Below are 16,709 nucleotides of genomic sequence, written 5' to 3'. Positions count from 1 at the left end.
GACCCAGCCAACCAGTCTGGTAAAATTTTCAGTACTTAGCTATCAGGTTTCAGCACTTATTGCCATGCTCCTTGGATGGTGGAGAAGAAGGTCTTAGACTGAGCCACTCTCTGCCGCTCTCTGCTGCTCCTATCTCTCTCATAAGTGGCCCAGCTTCCCACCAGTCTACGAGACGCCCTGCCCCTCCCTGGGTGACCCTCTCACACCTACCAGGCACAACACCATTGGTGGCGATCGCACTCATCGAGATGGCTGTGAGCATGGTCTGTGAGGAAAGAGCATCAGAGTGGTGGCTGCTGGGGGCCACAGTGGTCTGGGCCAAGGCCAAGCCAGATACCCCAGAAACGCCAGCCAAACCCACAAGTTTTCTCCTGCTCAGCTTCTCCCTGGGCGGGTTCCAAGTTCTACTTGTGCCAACTCCTTCTCAAGAAAGCCTCTTACTCACTGTGTGATGGGAAGAACAGGGCTACTCCCACCTGAGGACTCTGCACGCGCCAGCCTGGCCGCCCCCTCCCTGCCCCCCTCCCCGCCCCCCTCCCAGGTGGGACCGCAGGCAATTCACATGGCTTCCCTTCTCAAAGCCCAGCTTGAGGTGAGTGGCCCAGCACCCTGGCACACGGAGCTGCCTCTGAGTTTTATCCCAAGAGCACAGAAGAGATGAGAAGAACCCACTTTCAATGCTTTAGGTGACATCATCTCAGTTTATTCTGCAAGTGGGGACCTTCCAGAACATTAACTATTATTGAAGGACAGGTGATTTTTCCTTTCTTCTCTGCACCGATCATTGTCATCAATGAATCTACATTCCTTGTGTGAACACACAACACACACACACACACACACACACACACACACACACACACACACACACACACAGAGTCCTAGGTGAAATCTGGTTTGTAGCCATCAGGGACAAGCTTACGCCAAGCAGGAAGACCAAGTCAGACCTAATTTTCTCCCCAACATCATAAGCCGTGGTTCCTATAAAAAGCTCAGGTCTCATGCTTCCACCCTCCCCACCTCCCACCCCCAGGGCTCTGCCAAGACCCAGCTGCCAGGCCGGGCAGGGGAGGGGCATCACTCACGCAGGAGCAGCAGATGAAGACCATGCAGAAGGACTCCATGATGCCTGCAATGCCCACCACCCAGGTGAGCCGCAGGAAGAGAATGACGCCAAAGATGTTCTGCAGGCACGGGAGGTACACGCCCATGAAGGTGCCCATGCGCGGGGCCTGCCAAGAAGGCCTGCATCAGCTTCCACTCATTCCCAGCCTACTCTCCCTCCATTCTGCCCCCTCCCCACCCTTTCCCCCGGCTTCCCTCCTCCAGCTCCCCACCCCACCCTGCTTCCTCCATCATTCAGGGCCTCCCTCCTCCTCTTCGTCTCCATCCTCACCCCCCACACCACCCCTCCCCCCTCCCCTGTCATCCCTCCCTCCTCCACCTCTTCTCCCCCAAGGCCCCACCTGCACCGGCTTCTTTTTTCCACCCTCATTGTTTTCTGCCTCTTCGTGCTCCCTGCTTCCCTGAGGCAGGTTGGTGTAGTTGGCCAGGCCACTGAGCAGGGAGGACACCATGGGGCTGGTGTCCATCTCCTCCTAAGGAGGAAAGAGGTCCATGTGAAGAAGGTGGGGGACCAGATTTGGGGGTGGGGGGAGCTGAAGAGGAGCATAAACTGGATGGCTGCAGAAAGATGGAGGCCAAGCCATTGAGGTTGGGATATGAGGGGAAAGGGAGAGGAATGGATGAGGGAAACAGGCCACGAGGTAATCCAAGCAGAGGGGAGGAGGGAGGGAGGAGGGAGGGAGAGGGGGCTACTATTGTGGGGGGAGGGGGCAGCTGATGAGCCAGAGAGCCGCTCTACAGGTGGGGGTCCAGCAGCCTGGGCAGCCCACCTCAAACAAGGCCATGTTCTTGCCATCGTACTCCTTGCCCTTCTCCGTGTCGGTGCTGTTGATGAAGGGACTGCTTTCCTTGGGGTTGCCGTCACCTGAGAAAGCATACGAGTCAGGGGGCCTGACACTCACCAACCGCCCCTAACCACCCAGGCAGCTGTGTGGCTTCTGGAACCCTGGACCTAGTTGGGTTGTACCCTGGAGAAATGGGACCCTTTCTTTGTAGCTTACAGCACATCCATGGAGCCCACACCCTGTCCGGTATGTTTGGGATTTAGTGAACAGGTGAACGTTTTCCTGCTCTCTGGGTTCCATGTCATCAGTCTATCAGACTCTTCAGAGTTCTCTTCTTGAACATAACTGGTATTTGGGGGGCAGACACGTTCTTTTCTGGGGAGGGAGGCAGAAGACACTGCAGCATGAAGCCCCAAGGACAGGCACTCCACCTCTTAGAGGTATGACCTCTTCTGGCACCTCCATGTCCCTCTTTGTCAGTCATCTAGATTTCTACAATGCACCAACCCAGGAATGGAGAGGGAACAAAAATACAGGGGAAAAAAGAGATTGTCTCTGCCCTTAGGAAATCAGACCAAGGCCCAGGAGCCAAGCAGGAACCAGGAATTCCCAACCCAAAGTCCATGCAGAAAGATGAATAAGGCACTGTGAGAACACAGGAGGGCACTCAGCCCAAGCTGGGAGGTCACCAAAGGCTTCCTGGAGGAAGTGACGCGTCAGCTGTGAACTGAAGGATGAGTAAGAACGAGACTGGGAGGGAGACGGGAGAGTGTTCCAAGCAGACGGAACAACAGAACAGCATGTTCAATGGCTCAGAGGTGAGTTAGAGACGCTGAATGAAGTAGGATCTGGCTGAGTCTGGCAAAAGGGATTGAATGTATGGGGAAGAGAAAGCGGCTAAAGTATGGCCAACAGATTAGCAAAAGACCTGCCTGAGAAGGTAAGGTGGAGAGCAGCCTTAAGGAATGAGCAGGCCTTGTTAAAGAATCTAGGCCTCATGTGTGGATGGACAATCATGGAACTGGCCAGAGGTGCCATTAGCTAAGATGTGGTTTAGAGCAATACAGAAACAGAAAGGAATACAGAGAAGAGTTGCAGTAATCCAGACAAGGACGGGGTAAGATCCTGACCACAAGCAATACAGGACAATGGATGAGCAGACTCAAGAATCACTGGCACATTGCTTTGCCACATGTCTGGGAAGAAAAGAAAGAATGGAAGGTAATGCCTAGAGTTTCTACCACGGGTTAATGGGTGGGCAATAGTGGTCCTTACTAACCTGAAAGTATAGAAGCCAGGGTGAGGAAGACACCAAATTCAGTTGAGGATAAGACACTATAAGATCTTGAGTGTCCAGAAGTCACTGGGTATATGGATGGGGTCTGCCTAGGCTGGAGTGTGCAGAAGGTAAGGGCAGGGGATAAACCACTTTCAAGGAGAAAGTCTCTATAACAAGGAAAGGGTCTTTCAGAAAGATCTGAGGCCTCCTTCGAATATATCCCCATCAACTTCCCTCAACCCCAGGGCTGAATCTCTGCAACGCTCTGGAAAGATTCCTCAAGGACCAATCCCAAGAGAGATGGAGGCCTTATGGGACTTTGCATCTTTTATCTCTTGGCATTCCTGCCCCATCCCTTTTCAAATTCTCTGCATCCTTCTCCCTGCCTCCTGGAGACCTGCCTTAGCCAGCTTGGACCCATCTCCACAGCATGACCCATCCACCCTGACTGAAAAATAACCAGAAATAAAGCTGCATGGATTCCAGGGAAACTCACTGCCACCCAGCCTCCTGTCACCATCTCACCCAGCTAGGCAGACATGCCTGCTTGCCTACTAGGGGATCACTACCGGCGCTTTCTTCACATGGGAAGTCACATGGGTAACTTCCAGGAAATATGATTATTTCCTGGGAAATAGTCTTTAGATGTGAATTCTAAGGTCTTCCTTTACACTCCAGGGTCTCCAAACAGCTGTATGTTGACAATCAACAGAGTGTTGAATAGGTATATAGATAAGTTCCTCCCCCCCCCCCCCTCTCTCTCTCTCCAGTGCTGGGGCTTGAACTCAAGGTGTAGGTGCTGTCCCTGAGCTGTTTTGAGCCACAGCTTCACTTGTAGGGTTTTGTTTTGTTTTGTTTTTTGGTGGGTCATGAGGCTTGAACTTGGCCTGGCCACTGTCTCTGAGCTCTTCAGCTCAAGGCTACCACCCTACCCTGGAGCCAAGCCCCACTTCCCATTTTCTAGAGGTTAATTGGAGATAAGAGTCTCAGGTCCTTTTGTGTCCAGGCTGGCTTTGAACTTTGATCCTCAGATCTCAGCCTCCTGAGTAGCTAGGATTACAGGCGTGAGCCACTGCCTGGCTTCACTTGAGTTTTTAGGTGGTTTATTGGAGGTAAAAAATCTTGTGGACTATCCTGCTCAGGATGGCTTTGAACTACAATCCTCAGACCTCAGTCTTCTGAGTCACTGGGATTACAGGCATGAGCCACCAATGCCTGGTTTTTGTTTGGTTGGTTGGTTTGCTTTGGGTCAGTACTGTGGCTTGGATTCAAGGCCTAGGTGCTGTCTCAGCTTTTTTGTTCAAGGGTGGCACTCTGTCGCTTAAGCCACAGTCCTACTCTCAAGGACTTTCCTTGCTTGGCTTTGAACCCTGCTTCTCAGATCTCAGCCTCCTGAGTAGCTAGAATTATAGCTGTGTGCCGCCCAGCTTCTCTCTCCTTTTAAAATCCCAGACAAGGTTTCTCCTTTTCTCTCTCTCTCTCTCTCTCTCTCTCTCTCTCTCTCTCTCTCTCTCTCTCTCTCTCTCTCTCTCTCTCTTTTGCCAGTCCTGGGCTTGAGCTCAGGGCCTGAGCACTGTCCTTGGACTTTCTCAAGGCTACAGCTCTACCACTTGAGCCTCAGCACCACTTCCGGCTTTTTTTCTATGTATGTGGTACGGAGGAATCGAACCCGGGTCTTCATGCATGCTAAGCAAGCACTTTAACCACTAGGCCAAACTCCCGGCCCCATAGGTTTCTCCTATTCTTGACACACCATGTAAGAACTAGAGAAGGTGCAAGGACATGAGATGAGGGGAAGTTTCCTAATAGCTAAGGGAAAGGGCAGGAAATCTGGGTTCCACATCCTGCTTGGTTGCTGTGTCTTCAGGTCAGGCCCGTCAGTCTTCCTGGCAATGGGTGCCAGTTGGGCTTACCACTCAGGGTGAGTGGTTAGTGGTTCACTGATGCACATTGGATGTCCCCACCCCTGCATCACAGTGTCTGGTGCGCCTCCCCCACCCCGGCCGTTTCCTCTTGGTTGAGGCCCCCTCGGGGTTAAGGGCCGCCTTCAAACCTTTACCCAAACCCTTCTCTTTCTGCGGGGCGGGGGGACAGGGGCCGGAGGTGACTCGTGTCGAGAAGAAGGGCATCCTGGCCCGAGACCCCGTGGCCAGGCAGCCGACTCCGGTCTCCATGGTGACCGCGCGGGCCGGGAGCGCCGCGCCGCGCGCGGAGTCAGCCACGCGCCCGCAGCCGCTTATGTAACGCGGCGCGCGCGCAGCGCAGAGCCAGACGACAGGCCCGACCCCAGCCGAGGGGAGAGGGCGGGGAAGGGGGGCGGCCCAGCCGGGGGGAGAGGGCGGGGAAGGGGGCGGCTCGGTAAGCTGCTCCTGGGTCCCGCCTTTCCATCCGCCGTCTGGGCGGGACGCCAGGCTCCGGGCCCGGGCACAGCCGAGGGCTGGTTTCGTCCTCAACCTGGACCGGGGAGGGGAGGGGGAGGGGGAACGGGACAGCGAAGGGGAGCCTCGTCCTGACTCCCCAGACCAGAGGCAGGGTGGCGGGGGAGAGCCGAGCGCCCGCCCGCCCGCCCGGAGAGGGGCAGGGCCAGGCTGAGGCTGAGCCCTGCCCCCCCTCCCCTCCCCTCCCTTCTCCTCCCCTCCCCTCCCGCCCCCTGGGAGCTCTCAGCCCGATCGGCTTTCAATTAAGCTGTGGCGGCCCAGGCTCCCGGGGAGGAAGCCGGGGCGAAGGAGCCTCCCCTGGGGCGGCGGAGGGCCGGACCCGGGGAATCCCTAGGTCAGCCCGGGGAGGCAGAGGGGGCTCAGACCTCGTGGGAGAAAGGAGGAGTGGACGCCTAGGACAAGGTCCTTAGGCTCTTCTCCGGCCAGAGAAGACCCCTGAACTTCCTGAGGTCAGCATCCAGGTCCTTCCTCCCCACTCCGGGAACCGTCATTCCCAGTCCAGGGGCTTCCAGATTCGCTCCTCAAACTCGGGGAGTCTCTAGCAACTCCTACCGCTCCAACTGCTCCGGGGTCCCTGGAGGCCCTGGCCCTCGGGGACCCCGAATGCCTGCCGCACATTCTGGTCACTCCAGTTCCAAGCCCTGGACCCTCTACATAGAAAGTCCCCAGATGGGCCCCGGCTGCCGTGTTTAGAAACTACTAGGGAAGGATGAAAACCAAAGAGTTCTTCTCCAGACTCCTGCTGCAAGCCCATAGAGGCCTCTTTGCTAGGCCCCCAGAGACCCCCGGGGAGGCCCACTGAAGCCTTGGTAGAAGAAGCAGGGGCTAGGTAGGAGATCGGACTCTATGGGGGGAGAATGGAGATGGCCTCCCAAGCTTTGCCCCCGTCCCAGAATGGAGGCATCGGAAGGGGATTCCAGAAGGAAATGGCACCTCCTTGCTCCCTGGGCACTGCGTTTGGAACTTCTGGAGCTTCTGCAGACAGGATTTTGGCAAACACCCTCCCCTTACAGCTGAAGCCCGCGGGTGGAGACCGCTATCCCGTGAGGTGACCTCAGGGTCACTGGAGAGAGATGGATGAGCCGGTCAGCAGAACAGTTCTGGCTCCTGCACAGGACCCAGCCCCAGGGATAAAGAGGAGGGGTTCGCAGGCAAAGGATTTGGGAACCCTGACGTCCTAGCCTTTCCAAAGCCTCCATTTGGCCCGGACTTGGGATCCAGGATCCTGGCTCCCAGACTCAAATCTGCCGGTGTCGGAAAGATCACGCTTTCTGTGGCCCTGGGGACCGCTTCAGCCATGGCCCGCACCCGGAGGTCTGCGGGGGTCTCGGCCCAGAGGGTCAGGCAATGCCCCGGGGAGCGTTGGAAGGCGCAGAGCGCAGACGGCAGGCTCGGGAGGCGCGCTACTGCGCCAGGGACGCAGCGCCGCTGGAGGGTGGGGGCTGGGGGCGGTGACAGCCGTGATGGATGGCTGAGACCGCTGGGGGGCGGCGGGGGACCCGGGAACCCGAGGGGATGGCTGGCCCCAAGACCTCGGCACAGGGAAGCCGCGCAGGAGGGGGTCGGGGAGAGCAGGAGCAGCGAGGCACTTTTTCAGACCCCCTTAGCTCCTGACAAACCTCTGCACCCACCGGGGCGCAGTGACCGCAGTGTGGGTGCCGCGGAGCCGGCGTGGGTCGCTGGGAGGCCGCGTCTGAGGCCTCCCACCACGAAGGCTGGGCTCGCTACCTAGAAAGACTCCTCCCCACCCCGCCCTGGAAGCCGCACTGCTGGCCCCAGGGGAGCAAGAGAAGGGGTGAGAGGGAAGAAAGGAGGGGTGCCGGAGCTTTGGGTCCTGCATGGGAACCCACGGGAAACGACCAGGAGAGGAGATTGCGCAAAGTAGGGCTGGACATCTAGAGGAGGTGGCCCCAGCCTGAGCCTCGGGGGACGCTCCAGCCCGGACGGGGGGCTGTAGTCACATGCTCCCAAGCCTCATAGCCGCCTTTCCCCCACCTTCCAGCTGGAAGGCTCGGAGCGAGGGACTGCAGCAGACTGCGCCCCCAGGCGCCGCCGGTCCCCGCTCTGCGCCAGGACGCCCCGGTCCCCAGCCGGGGAAAGAGGAGCCATCCCCCTACCCCACCCGCGTCGGGCTGCGTGTCAGCCCGTTCTAGATTCTCCATCCCCTTCCTGCCGCTTCCTCGGCTCAGTTAACACAAGTCCGCCCCCCTCCCCCCCGCCCAGGCCGCTCATCACGACCACCCTCCGGCCCGGCTCTGCCCCCGCCCCGCGCGGCGCATTCCAGCACCTCGGACAGCGCCTAGCGCATTCCAATGGAGCGAGGCTGGGGCGCCGCGGCCGCTGCCCCCGGCTTTCCCGCAGGCGGCGGCCCCCGCTCCGCCTCTCCCCCGGAGCCGCCCCCGGACCCCTGCTTACCGGGGTTGGCTCCCCCATCGCCGTCGTCGCAGTCCGTCAGGTTGTTTAGCATGGTGGCGGCGCGGCTCCAGGCCGGGGATGGCTGCGCCGCGGCGCCCGCACCCCTCTGCCCGCCTTCGCCGCGCTCCCTCGCTCGCTCTCCTGCTCGCTCGCTCTCGCTCTCGCTCGCTCTCCGCTCCACGGAGGAAGAGGCTGCAGTGCCCGCCCGCCCGGCGCACACACACTCGCGCGGACACACGCTCACACCCGCGCGCGCCCCCTCGCAGCCGCGGCGCGGCTCACCTCATCCCGTATGCAGGAGGCGTGAGCCACTGGCGGGCTGGGGAGCCGGGGAGGGGAGCACGGGGGCGGGCCCACCGGCCGGGCGGCCCCCGCGGGTGGGCTGCGGGGGGCGCGGCCCGCGTCTCCCCCAGCAGACGCAGCCCCCCCACTCCCCGGCGCAGGCGGGGCCCGGCACGTGGGCAGGTGCCATCCCGCGCCCTAAAAATAACGGCAGGGAACTAGGTCGCGGCCGCGGGGAGGCGGCCCCGCAGCGGCTGCCTGAGTCGGGGGGTCTGGGGTGACCCCCAGGGGGCAGATCAGGGGGACTGAGGCGGGGAGGGGCGCTGCCATGGAATCTGGGGCCCTCGGGAGAGGCCTATCCTGCAGGGGAGAGCACCAGGAGGCTGGAGCGGGAGGAATGCAGAGCTCGAGGCCTACATGTGAAGCGCTGGGCCGAGCCCCGAGGGGCTCGGGTCACTGGGCTGTCTGGCTGGCCCCTCCTGGTTTTAAATGGGTGAGTTACAGAGAACTCTGTCATTATGCTTAGACAGACAGGAGTTTCGTGTCTCTGGACTTTCAGACAGGGGAGAGTGGTGCTGTGGTGGGAGAGGAGACAGCAAGAGGGTGTGGGGAGTGTTTACTTTCCACCCAGGATGGTGCAGCCTCTGGGGAGGACGTGCTGGCCCCAGGCTTGCTAAGAACCGGGTGGGGGAGGGAGAATTGGGCCTCCTGTCTGTTGGGGACCAGATTTTTCTCCTGGGGCGGGAGTGTCTAATCCCCTAATCCAGGATTGCTTTCTGAGGCTTCCAGAGCTGACATGCTCTCTGTGTGCCTCCCTCCTCTGCTAAAACCAGTCCCCCACCGTCCCCTCCATACACAGAGTTTTGATCATCCTCAGATCTTTGGCACCCCTAGAATCCAGGCCGGAGCCAGTGGTGGAGACTTCTCAGGAAAGGGGCTTCAGGGCGACTCTGGAAGCTAAATATGTGGGGGAAGAAGGAAATCAAGGGGAAATGTCTTCACAGTCAGCCTTGTTTCCAGATATAGGAAAGAGATATAGGATTGGGTGAAGATGGGTCATCTTACTCAACACATAGCTCACCTTTTACCTTTCACTAAGAATGAAAGAGGAGAGATGTTTTCCTATGGACAGAATGCCAGTGAATGATGGAATTCAGCCTACAACCCCACTCCTTTACTCCTTTACTTAGGACCTCTGACAGGACCCCCTTTTAAATTAGTTTTGCCCTCAATTAAAAGGAGTCAAGTACAGTAATATATCCCTGTAATACCAGCATTTAAGAGGTTGGAGAAAAAGGATCCTGAACTTGAGGTCAACCTGGGACTATATGGCAAAACCTGTCTCAAAACAGGAAAAGGAGGGAAGGGGGGACAGAAAAAAGAAACCAGAAGGAAGGGAGTTAGGGAGAGCAGGAAGGGAGAGAGAAGAGGGTCACAGTTAAGCTGCTCAGTAGCCTCTAATTCTCCAGCTCCTAAAAAGAAAGGATCATGGATCGAGTCTAAGATGAATTTTGTCCCTTTGATGCCCAGGCTTCAGAGCTGCAGGGTTAGAGTGGCCTCTTGCCTTGCAACTGAAGACCTTCAACAGTCCCCAAGAGTCATTCACAGCCACCGAAACCTTGATAAGGCAGGATAGTTCAGGACCCTGGACAGCACCCATCATTTCTTTTTTTTTTTTTTTTTTTTTTTCTTCACACAAATTTGCAAATGGTCTCAGGTTGGGTCAGCCGTGGAGTCTTCTGCAGCTGGTTCAAAGGTGTCTCTGAGGGGCCCATCCATGCAACTGTGTGGGCACCCTGCCAACCCTTTAGACTCTCCCAGAGAGAAACACACACACACACACACACACACACACACACACACACACACACACACACACATCTGTGAGATGGTTTGGAATGATGACGAAAGGATAACAAACAGTGGAAAGACCATTTTCCAAGAATTTCTCAACACTCCATCACCAGCAGGAGCAGAAGCAGCAATATAGTCTTCCATTACTCTGCAAAGGTGTTTGCTTGAGAAACATTGCGGGGAAAGGTCGTTTTGCAGCGATCCCAGGTCTGAGATGTTCCTCTTGGAAGTATTTTCCTCCATGTATGTTCTGGAGCTGGTGAAGCACTGGGGCACTCAGGGAATGATCCACCACCAGGAAAATCTGGCTTTCATGGGGTTGGAGTGAAGGCTGAGTGATTTCTCTTGCCTTTCAGGCACTATCCATCCTCTTTCACTGGAGTTTTGACCCTTGAACTATGTAGGATCCACACATTATGGTTCTATCCTGGGATTCCCCTGGAAGTCTGTGTACCCCTGGACAAAATGAAAGTTCTCGCTCTGGGCCTGAGTATCCCCATTCACAAACGGAAAGGGTTAGGCTGCATAATCCTATGCTTTCCGACAATGAGTCTCAGATTCAAGTTGCCAAGTTCTTCCTTTGGATCCCAAATCCAGTATGATACAATCCCAGAGGAAGGGCCCTGCCCTTCAACTAATACACCTCACTTCTCAAGGAGACTGAGTCCCGTTCTAGGCTGATGCCAGTCCTCTGTGGTGAAGCTATAAGAAAATTCATGGCAAGTACCTTCTACACTGCCAGTGTGGCTTTGGTCAGTAAGAAATGGCCCTCAGCTCCAAGACCCAGGTACTCACTCTGTATCTTCTCCACCCGCTCCATATCTTCTCTGGGTCCAGAGCCCTCAGGAGATGCAATGCTAACTAAATCCTCTCATTAAAGCAACACAAACTGCAGAGCTGGGCAGGGTCCTATTTTTGAACTCTGAATCTCTACAATTTATACCCCCTCCCACCTCATGCTTCTCAGAGAGGAAAAAAAGCCCAGAGAAGCTGTTTTGCCTTTATCAGGATTTGAGAACTAAAGGAGACTTTATACATTATTTTTTCCCCACTCACCACTTCTAGTGACATTGAAGTCTGGAAATGGAAATGGAACAGAAGGAATTTTTCTTCGTGGGGTAAACTTGTGACCCTAGAGACTAGAATCCAGCTCTCCAACCTTTAGCCCAAGGTTTCATCCACTGAATCAGAAGGCAGGAGGGGGGGTGGGGAGTGGAATCCAGAGAAAACTGCAGTCAGCTGACGTCTTTTTTTTTTCCAGCAAAACGTGTATGTTCTCTCTGATGGTTCAATCCCTACCCACCCTTCTCTCCATGGCACTACCCCACAACCTGCCCACTTACCCTCACCGGTGGTCTCTTGGAGCAAAGGCCCTGAGCTCTCCCTTTCTTCCAACTTCCCCTATCAGCATGCCCCATCTTCCAGATCCCAAAGCCTAGCAATGAATTGATGAGTCCAGCACATAGCAAACCCCCCCCCACACACACACATAGGGCTCACTGTGAGCACGTCAACCACCACCGTCTCCGTGGCAACCGGGGGCTTAATTAACAGGCTGCAGCCCTGTCACCATGGCAACAGAACCCCAACAGCCCCCTTATTCCCTTGCAGACTCGGCCTATCTTTCCCCTTTTCCCAATCCAGACCCCCTCTCACTGACCCCAGCCCCACCCCCATCCCACCTGGAGAGCTAAGGCCTGCAGATCACTCTGGTTCATTGAGAAACAAGGAGCAGAGAGGAGGGGGATGAGAGGAAGGGAGAGAAAGAGACTTGTCACCATGGCAACTGCAGCCCGTTCATAACCAGTTTGTTGCCATGGAGAAACCTAGGGCTCACCTTGGGCTGAGGTATTGGGCAGCAAGGTGCTGAGTCCTGTGAAACTGAGGCTACAGCAACTAGAAAACTACTTGGACAGAGATCTCTAGAGTGTGTGTGTGTGTGTGTGTGTGTGTGTGTGTGTGTGTGTATGAGAGAGAGAGAGATAGAGACAGAGACAGAGACAGAGAGACAGAGAATGACAACAGCATCCTTCCTTCCCAATTTACAGACTGAGAGACTGAGATATGATGCAGACAGCTCCACCTGTCTAGGTCATCAGAAACTCTGTGTGTGCATGTGTACTCTTGTGTGCATGCACACATGTGCACATACACACCTGCACTGGCACTGGGGCTTGTGCTCTGGGCCTGAACACTGTCCCTGAGCTCTTTTCCTCAAGGCAAGTGCTCTACCACTTAAGGCACAGCTCTACTTCCCACTTTTCCTTTGGCTAACTAGAGACAAGAGTCTCACAGACTTCCCTGCCTAGGCTGGCCTTGAATCTTGATCCTCAGATCTCAGCTTCCTGAGTGGCTAGGATTGTAAGTGTAAGCCATGTACACCTGGCAACTCTTGGTATTTCTATGGCTACAAGGACCATTCCTGTCGCTTCCTTTTTACTACATGTGGTTAAACTGAAGCCTGGGAAGAGAAGCAATGTGCCCGAGGGGGGAGGGGGAAACCACCATAGGGTCTGAGCTACAGCACCATGGCTTTCTTAGGTCCTGTTCCATCCCCCTAGCCTAAAATATATCACCCTCCCTCGATGTTAGTCCTGTTTGTCCTATGGCTCTTTCCAGTTTCCTACCTCCTCTCTGAGAAACTGAGGCACAGTGTGGGATGAATGGGGAAATATTTCAGCATTGTAACAGTTGGTCCCGAGGTCCACTGGTATCCAACCCAGGTCACCACCAGTCTTCCCATGGTACCGGTGAGGCAGCTGAGACATGGGGTGGGCTGCAGCTCGGGATTAATGGTGGGTCTGACCAGGGCTCAGCCTCTAATTGGCCTCTTCCATCCTCTGTGGGTCACCTTGTCCCTGAGAGCTGCTATTTTAGCAGCAGAGAGTGTCCCAAGAGGCAAGTTCCAGTCCCCAGCCCCAGAGGAAAAGTCAATGCTCACACACCTGTGCCCTGCGAAGTCTTCCCCAGTCCCTGTCAGTCTAATGTGCACTGCCATTCCTCCCTTGAGGCCTGGTACAAGAGGTGAGAGAGTATCTCTCAGAGACCTCTGGTCTGTTCTGGCTGCCACCAGAACAGCTGTGGGAAGGGCACCACCAGACGCTGCAATCCCCTGGAGGCCCTTGTCTGATTCTCCACATGGTGACCTTTAGGGAGAGATGCTTGAGGACTTCAGAGGTTAAAAGTCACTCAAACCATTCCCAAGATGGAACTTCAAGTGCAAGCTCGTGCAGAGGTGCTCATCCCACCGATAGACACAGAAATATAACCACTGCATGCCCATCAACACACTGGCAATATACCCACTGTATGCCCATCAACACACTAGCAATACAGTGAGCCACGGAGGTGCTCACACAATACACAGCCACAAGCACATGGTAGTGTACACATACATATCCATTTTGCACACACCTTTGCACACTTGAAGCCTGGCAGAAACTTGACAGTACAAATGGAAAGAATGAACAATCACCTTGGGACGTGACACATGGCCTTCTTGTTCCCAGAAGCAGAACCACTTTCTGACCTACAGAGCTCTAAATATCTACTAAACGCCAGGCTCTGGGCCTGGATCTCAGAACAAAAGGCTAGGGTCCCTGACCTTGAGATGTCCTAATGAAGAGACACACAAGCGAATAACAGCCATCCACTGGGATATGTGCTCCCATGAATGGGCTGAGAAGGAATGGTCCTCTGGGAAGGAGGGACGGTAGGAAGGACTTTTGGAAGGCGTGAAATGAGCTATAACTCATAAGAGGAGGAGGGGTTTTCCTGGCTTGTGGAGATGGTAAATGGACAGAGATCTACGGGGAGCAGAAAAGGAAAGATTTTGAATGACAGACTGAAGGGTTGGCCTTTACGGTGTGGGCACCTTGGGTGGGGATGATTAGAGCAGGCCTGGAGGTAGGGAGAGCAGTGAGGAGGCTGGAATCATAGCCCTGTGAGAAATGGAAGAAGTCTTGGGCCAGGAGGACAGTGACAGGAGAGAAATGCAGACAGATTCTGGATCAGTTTGGGAGGTCAGCGGCCAAGTCATGAGGACCAATTATATTTGGTGAGAGAAGAAGAGGCGGGGAGGAGGCCTCCAGATCGCTGACTTTTAAATCTGGAAGGCTGATAGGCCATTTGCGAAAAATGCAAAAAGGAACAAGACAAATTCCAGGACAGATAGGCAGGAAAAGCACCACACATACACACATTTAAAAACAACAGTGTCTGCATCCAGGAAGGGGTCAGTTCAAGGGCTGGGCCGTGCGGACGCCCGGGCCGCGAACCCCTGGAGACCCCCCTGGGTCTGGGCGCTCGGCCGGCTCCGCTCGCCGGCGGCTCCGCAGCGGCCCCTGGCGGCCCGGGAGGCGCCTTCCCCTCCCCGCGCCGCCCCGTTCCTCCCGGTCTCGGCGCAGAGCTAGGGACAGGGCCCCATCCTAAGTGTCCTCGGCTGGAGAGTCTCCGCGCAGCCGGCCTGACGCTTCTTCAGAGGTGGTCGGAGGATCCCCGTCCCCCGACCGCGGCGTGTAACTTCCAGGACCACTGCTGGGGCTGGTGAGGAAGACGCCCCCACCCCGCCTGAGCGGGCCTCTCCCTTCCGACCCTCGCGGGAGCTACGAGAGACAGCGAGCCCCCCCAAATCAGGACTTGGGGGTGACCCCACACGATTCCAACTAACTCCCCGTCCACCCTTCCCCCAGGCGTCGGAGACACCTCGAGAAAGGCAGAGAGCGAGGATCCACCGGACGTCCAGGGCGCGCCCACCCGGCCCACCCCTCGCCCCGGTCCCCAGCGCCACCCTGGCCCGCCCCCAGCCTCCTGGCCCAACCCCTTCCCGCGGGTCGCCGCTCGGGGTCCCCGACGCGCTCAGCCCCGCCTCCGCCCCTCGGATCTGGACCCACCCCTAAGTCTCATAGTCCCCCTTTCCCCCGATCCCGCCCTCCTCCCTCTAATGTCTCCAACCCGCCACTTTTCGGTCCTCTGGGCCTATTCCCCTCCGAGACCCCAGCCCCTCCATGTCAGAATCGTCCCTCCCTCCCCCTGCGCCCCAACGCTCCGGAGCCCCGCTCCGCAGTGGAGCCCCGCCCACATCGGGCCCGGCCACGCCCCCTCACACTTCCCGCTCGAGCGCCCCTCGTCCTTCGGTGGGTCCCCGGGGCTCAATCTTCTCCGGGGGACCCTCACCCCGGTCCAGCCCCTCCGCCCCCGGCAGCAGGCCCGCCCCGCCCCCGCGGCCCCGCCCCCGCGGCCCCGCCCACCGCGGGCCCGCCCCTGCGGTAGCCCCGCCCCTGCGGTAGCCCCGCCCCTGCGGCCTCTACCTTTGACGTCTTCCCCCGGGAGCTGGCGGGGGTCCGCGACTGAATGTCTGCGAGACTCCGGATCAGGGGTGCGGGCGGGCGCCGCGGCGGGCAGCGAGGTGACGGTGAACCTGCGGCTCATGGCGCGGAGCGAGGCCGGCCGGCGGTGCGGCCTGGATCGCACAAGTGGCCGCAGCCGAGCTCCCGGAGCTAGACAGAGCGGCTCCCGCCCGCCCGCCCGCCCGCCGGCCGCCCCCCGCCCCCCGCCCCGCGCCCCGCGCCCGCCCCGCGCCCGCCCCGCGCCCGCTCCGCGCCGGGTCCTAGTGCCCGCTGCGCGGGGCCTCCCAGAATCCTGGCCACCGGTCTCCGAGGCCCTGGGCGCTCGGACCCACCTGGGGAGCCCACCCGCCTGCGGGTCATTTCTCTCGGGGAGGCCCAGCCTGCGGCCCCCGCCGCCCGGGCCCACTTCTGCTGGGAACTCCAGACACCTGGTCCCTCGACTCACCCATTCATCCCGCAGGCTGACGGCCCTGAAGCCGGGCTGGGCCCCTGAGATGAACCGGCTTCTGGTCTTCCAGGGGCCTCATGAGGAGGGGGAGGAGGAGTGCGAGTGAGCAGACGCACGATCACATACATCTGTGAAGGAAATTAACAGGGTCGTGGAAGGTGGCAGAGCTGGGGGGCGGGCGGAGAGCTGCTTTCATGGGTGGCCTGGGAAGGGCCACAGGAGAGGAGCCAGCTGCAAACACCTAAGGGAGAAGTAGCAAATGCAGAGGCCTAGGGGGTGAGAGCCAGCCTGCACTGATCAGGCAGCAGCAAGATGGCCATTGTGTCTGGAACAGAGTGGAGAAGAGACTGATAGTAGCTGAGGGAGGTGGGGGAGGCAGATCAGTTTTTTTTTTTAAGTCTTTGGGGAGGAGCCTGGAAAAGGGATACTACTGGAAGTTTTAGTCTGGGTAATGACATGAAGTAATTTAAATTTATTTTGTGGTGTGTGTGTGTGTAAGAGAGAGAGAAGCAGGGGAGGAGAATGTGTATAAGTGATGATCCTAGGGCTTGAACTCAGACCCTGGGTACTGACCCTGAGCTGCTTTTTTCTCATGGCTAACACTCTACCACTTGAGCCACAGGTCCACTTCCAGCTTTGAATAGTTAATTGAAGCTAGGAGAATCATGGGTTCTTTCCCTGTGTAGACTTTGAACTGGGATCCTCAAAACTCAGCCTCATGAGTAGCTAGGATTG

The 16,709-nt window shown here is 57.3% G+C and overlaps 1 protein-coding gene across 2 annotated transcripts in view; it reads right to left on the bottom strand.

Moving 5' to 3' along the window:
- Positions 1-15,640, bottom strand: part of Slc12a5 (solute carrier family 12 member 5) — a 40,823-nt gene extending 25,183 nt beyond the window's left edge. The window contains exons 1-5 of one of the 2 annotated variants that reach the window (XM_090352447.1): positions 15,488-15,640; positions 1,896-1,990; positions 1,467-1,598; positions 1,086-1,232; positions 211-265 (exon numbers count right to left, since the gene is read on the bottom strand). In XM_090352447.1, coding sequence (XP_090208573.1) covers positions 211-265; positions 1,086-1,232; positions 1,467-1,598; positions 1,896-1,990; positions 15,488-15,608 — 550 coding nt within the window. In that variant the 5' untranslated portion in view covers positions 15,609-15,640. Of the gene's footprint in view, positions 1-210; positions 266-1,085; positions 1,233-1,466; positions 1,599-1,895; positions 1,991-8,042; positions 8,110-15,487 lie in introns of those variants that run through there. The other variant, XM_090352446.1, reaches the window with a different exon arrangement.
- Positions 15,641-16,709: the final 1,069 nt, after the last annotated feature.

Source organism: Megascapheus bottae, chromosome 18, assembly GCF_031878675.1.
Source record: "Megascapheus bottae isolate mThoBot1 chromosome 18, mThoBot2.hap1, whole genome shotgun sequence".
In the NCBI taxonomy this organism is placed as follows: domain Eukaryota; kingdom Metazoa; phylum Chordata; class Mammalia; order Rodentia; family Geomyidae; genus Megascapheus; species Megascapheus bottae.
The sequence above is the reverse complement of the archived record's forward strand: the minus strand, read 5'-3'. Positions and strand labels throughout refer to the sequence as shown.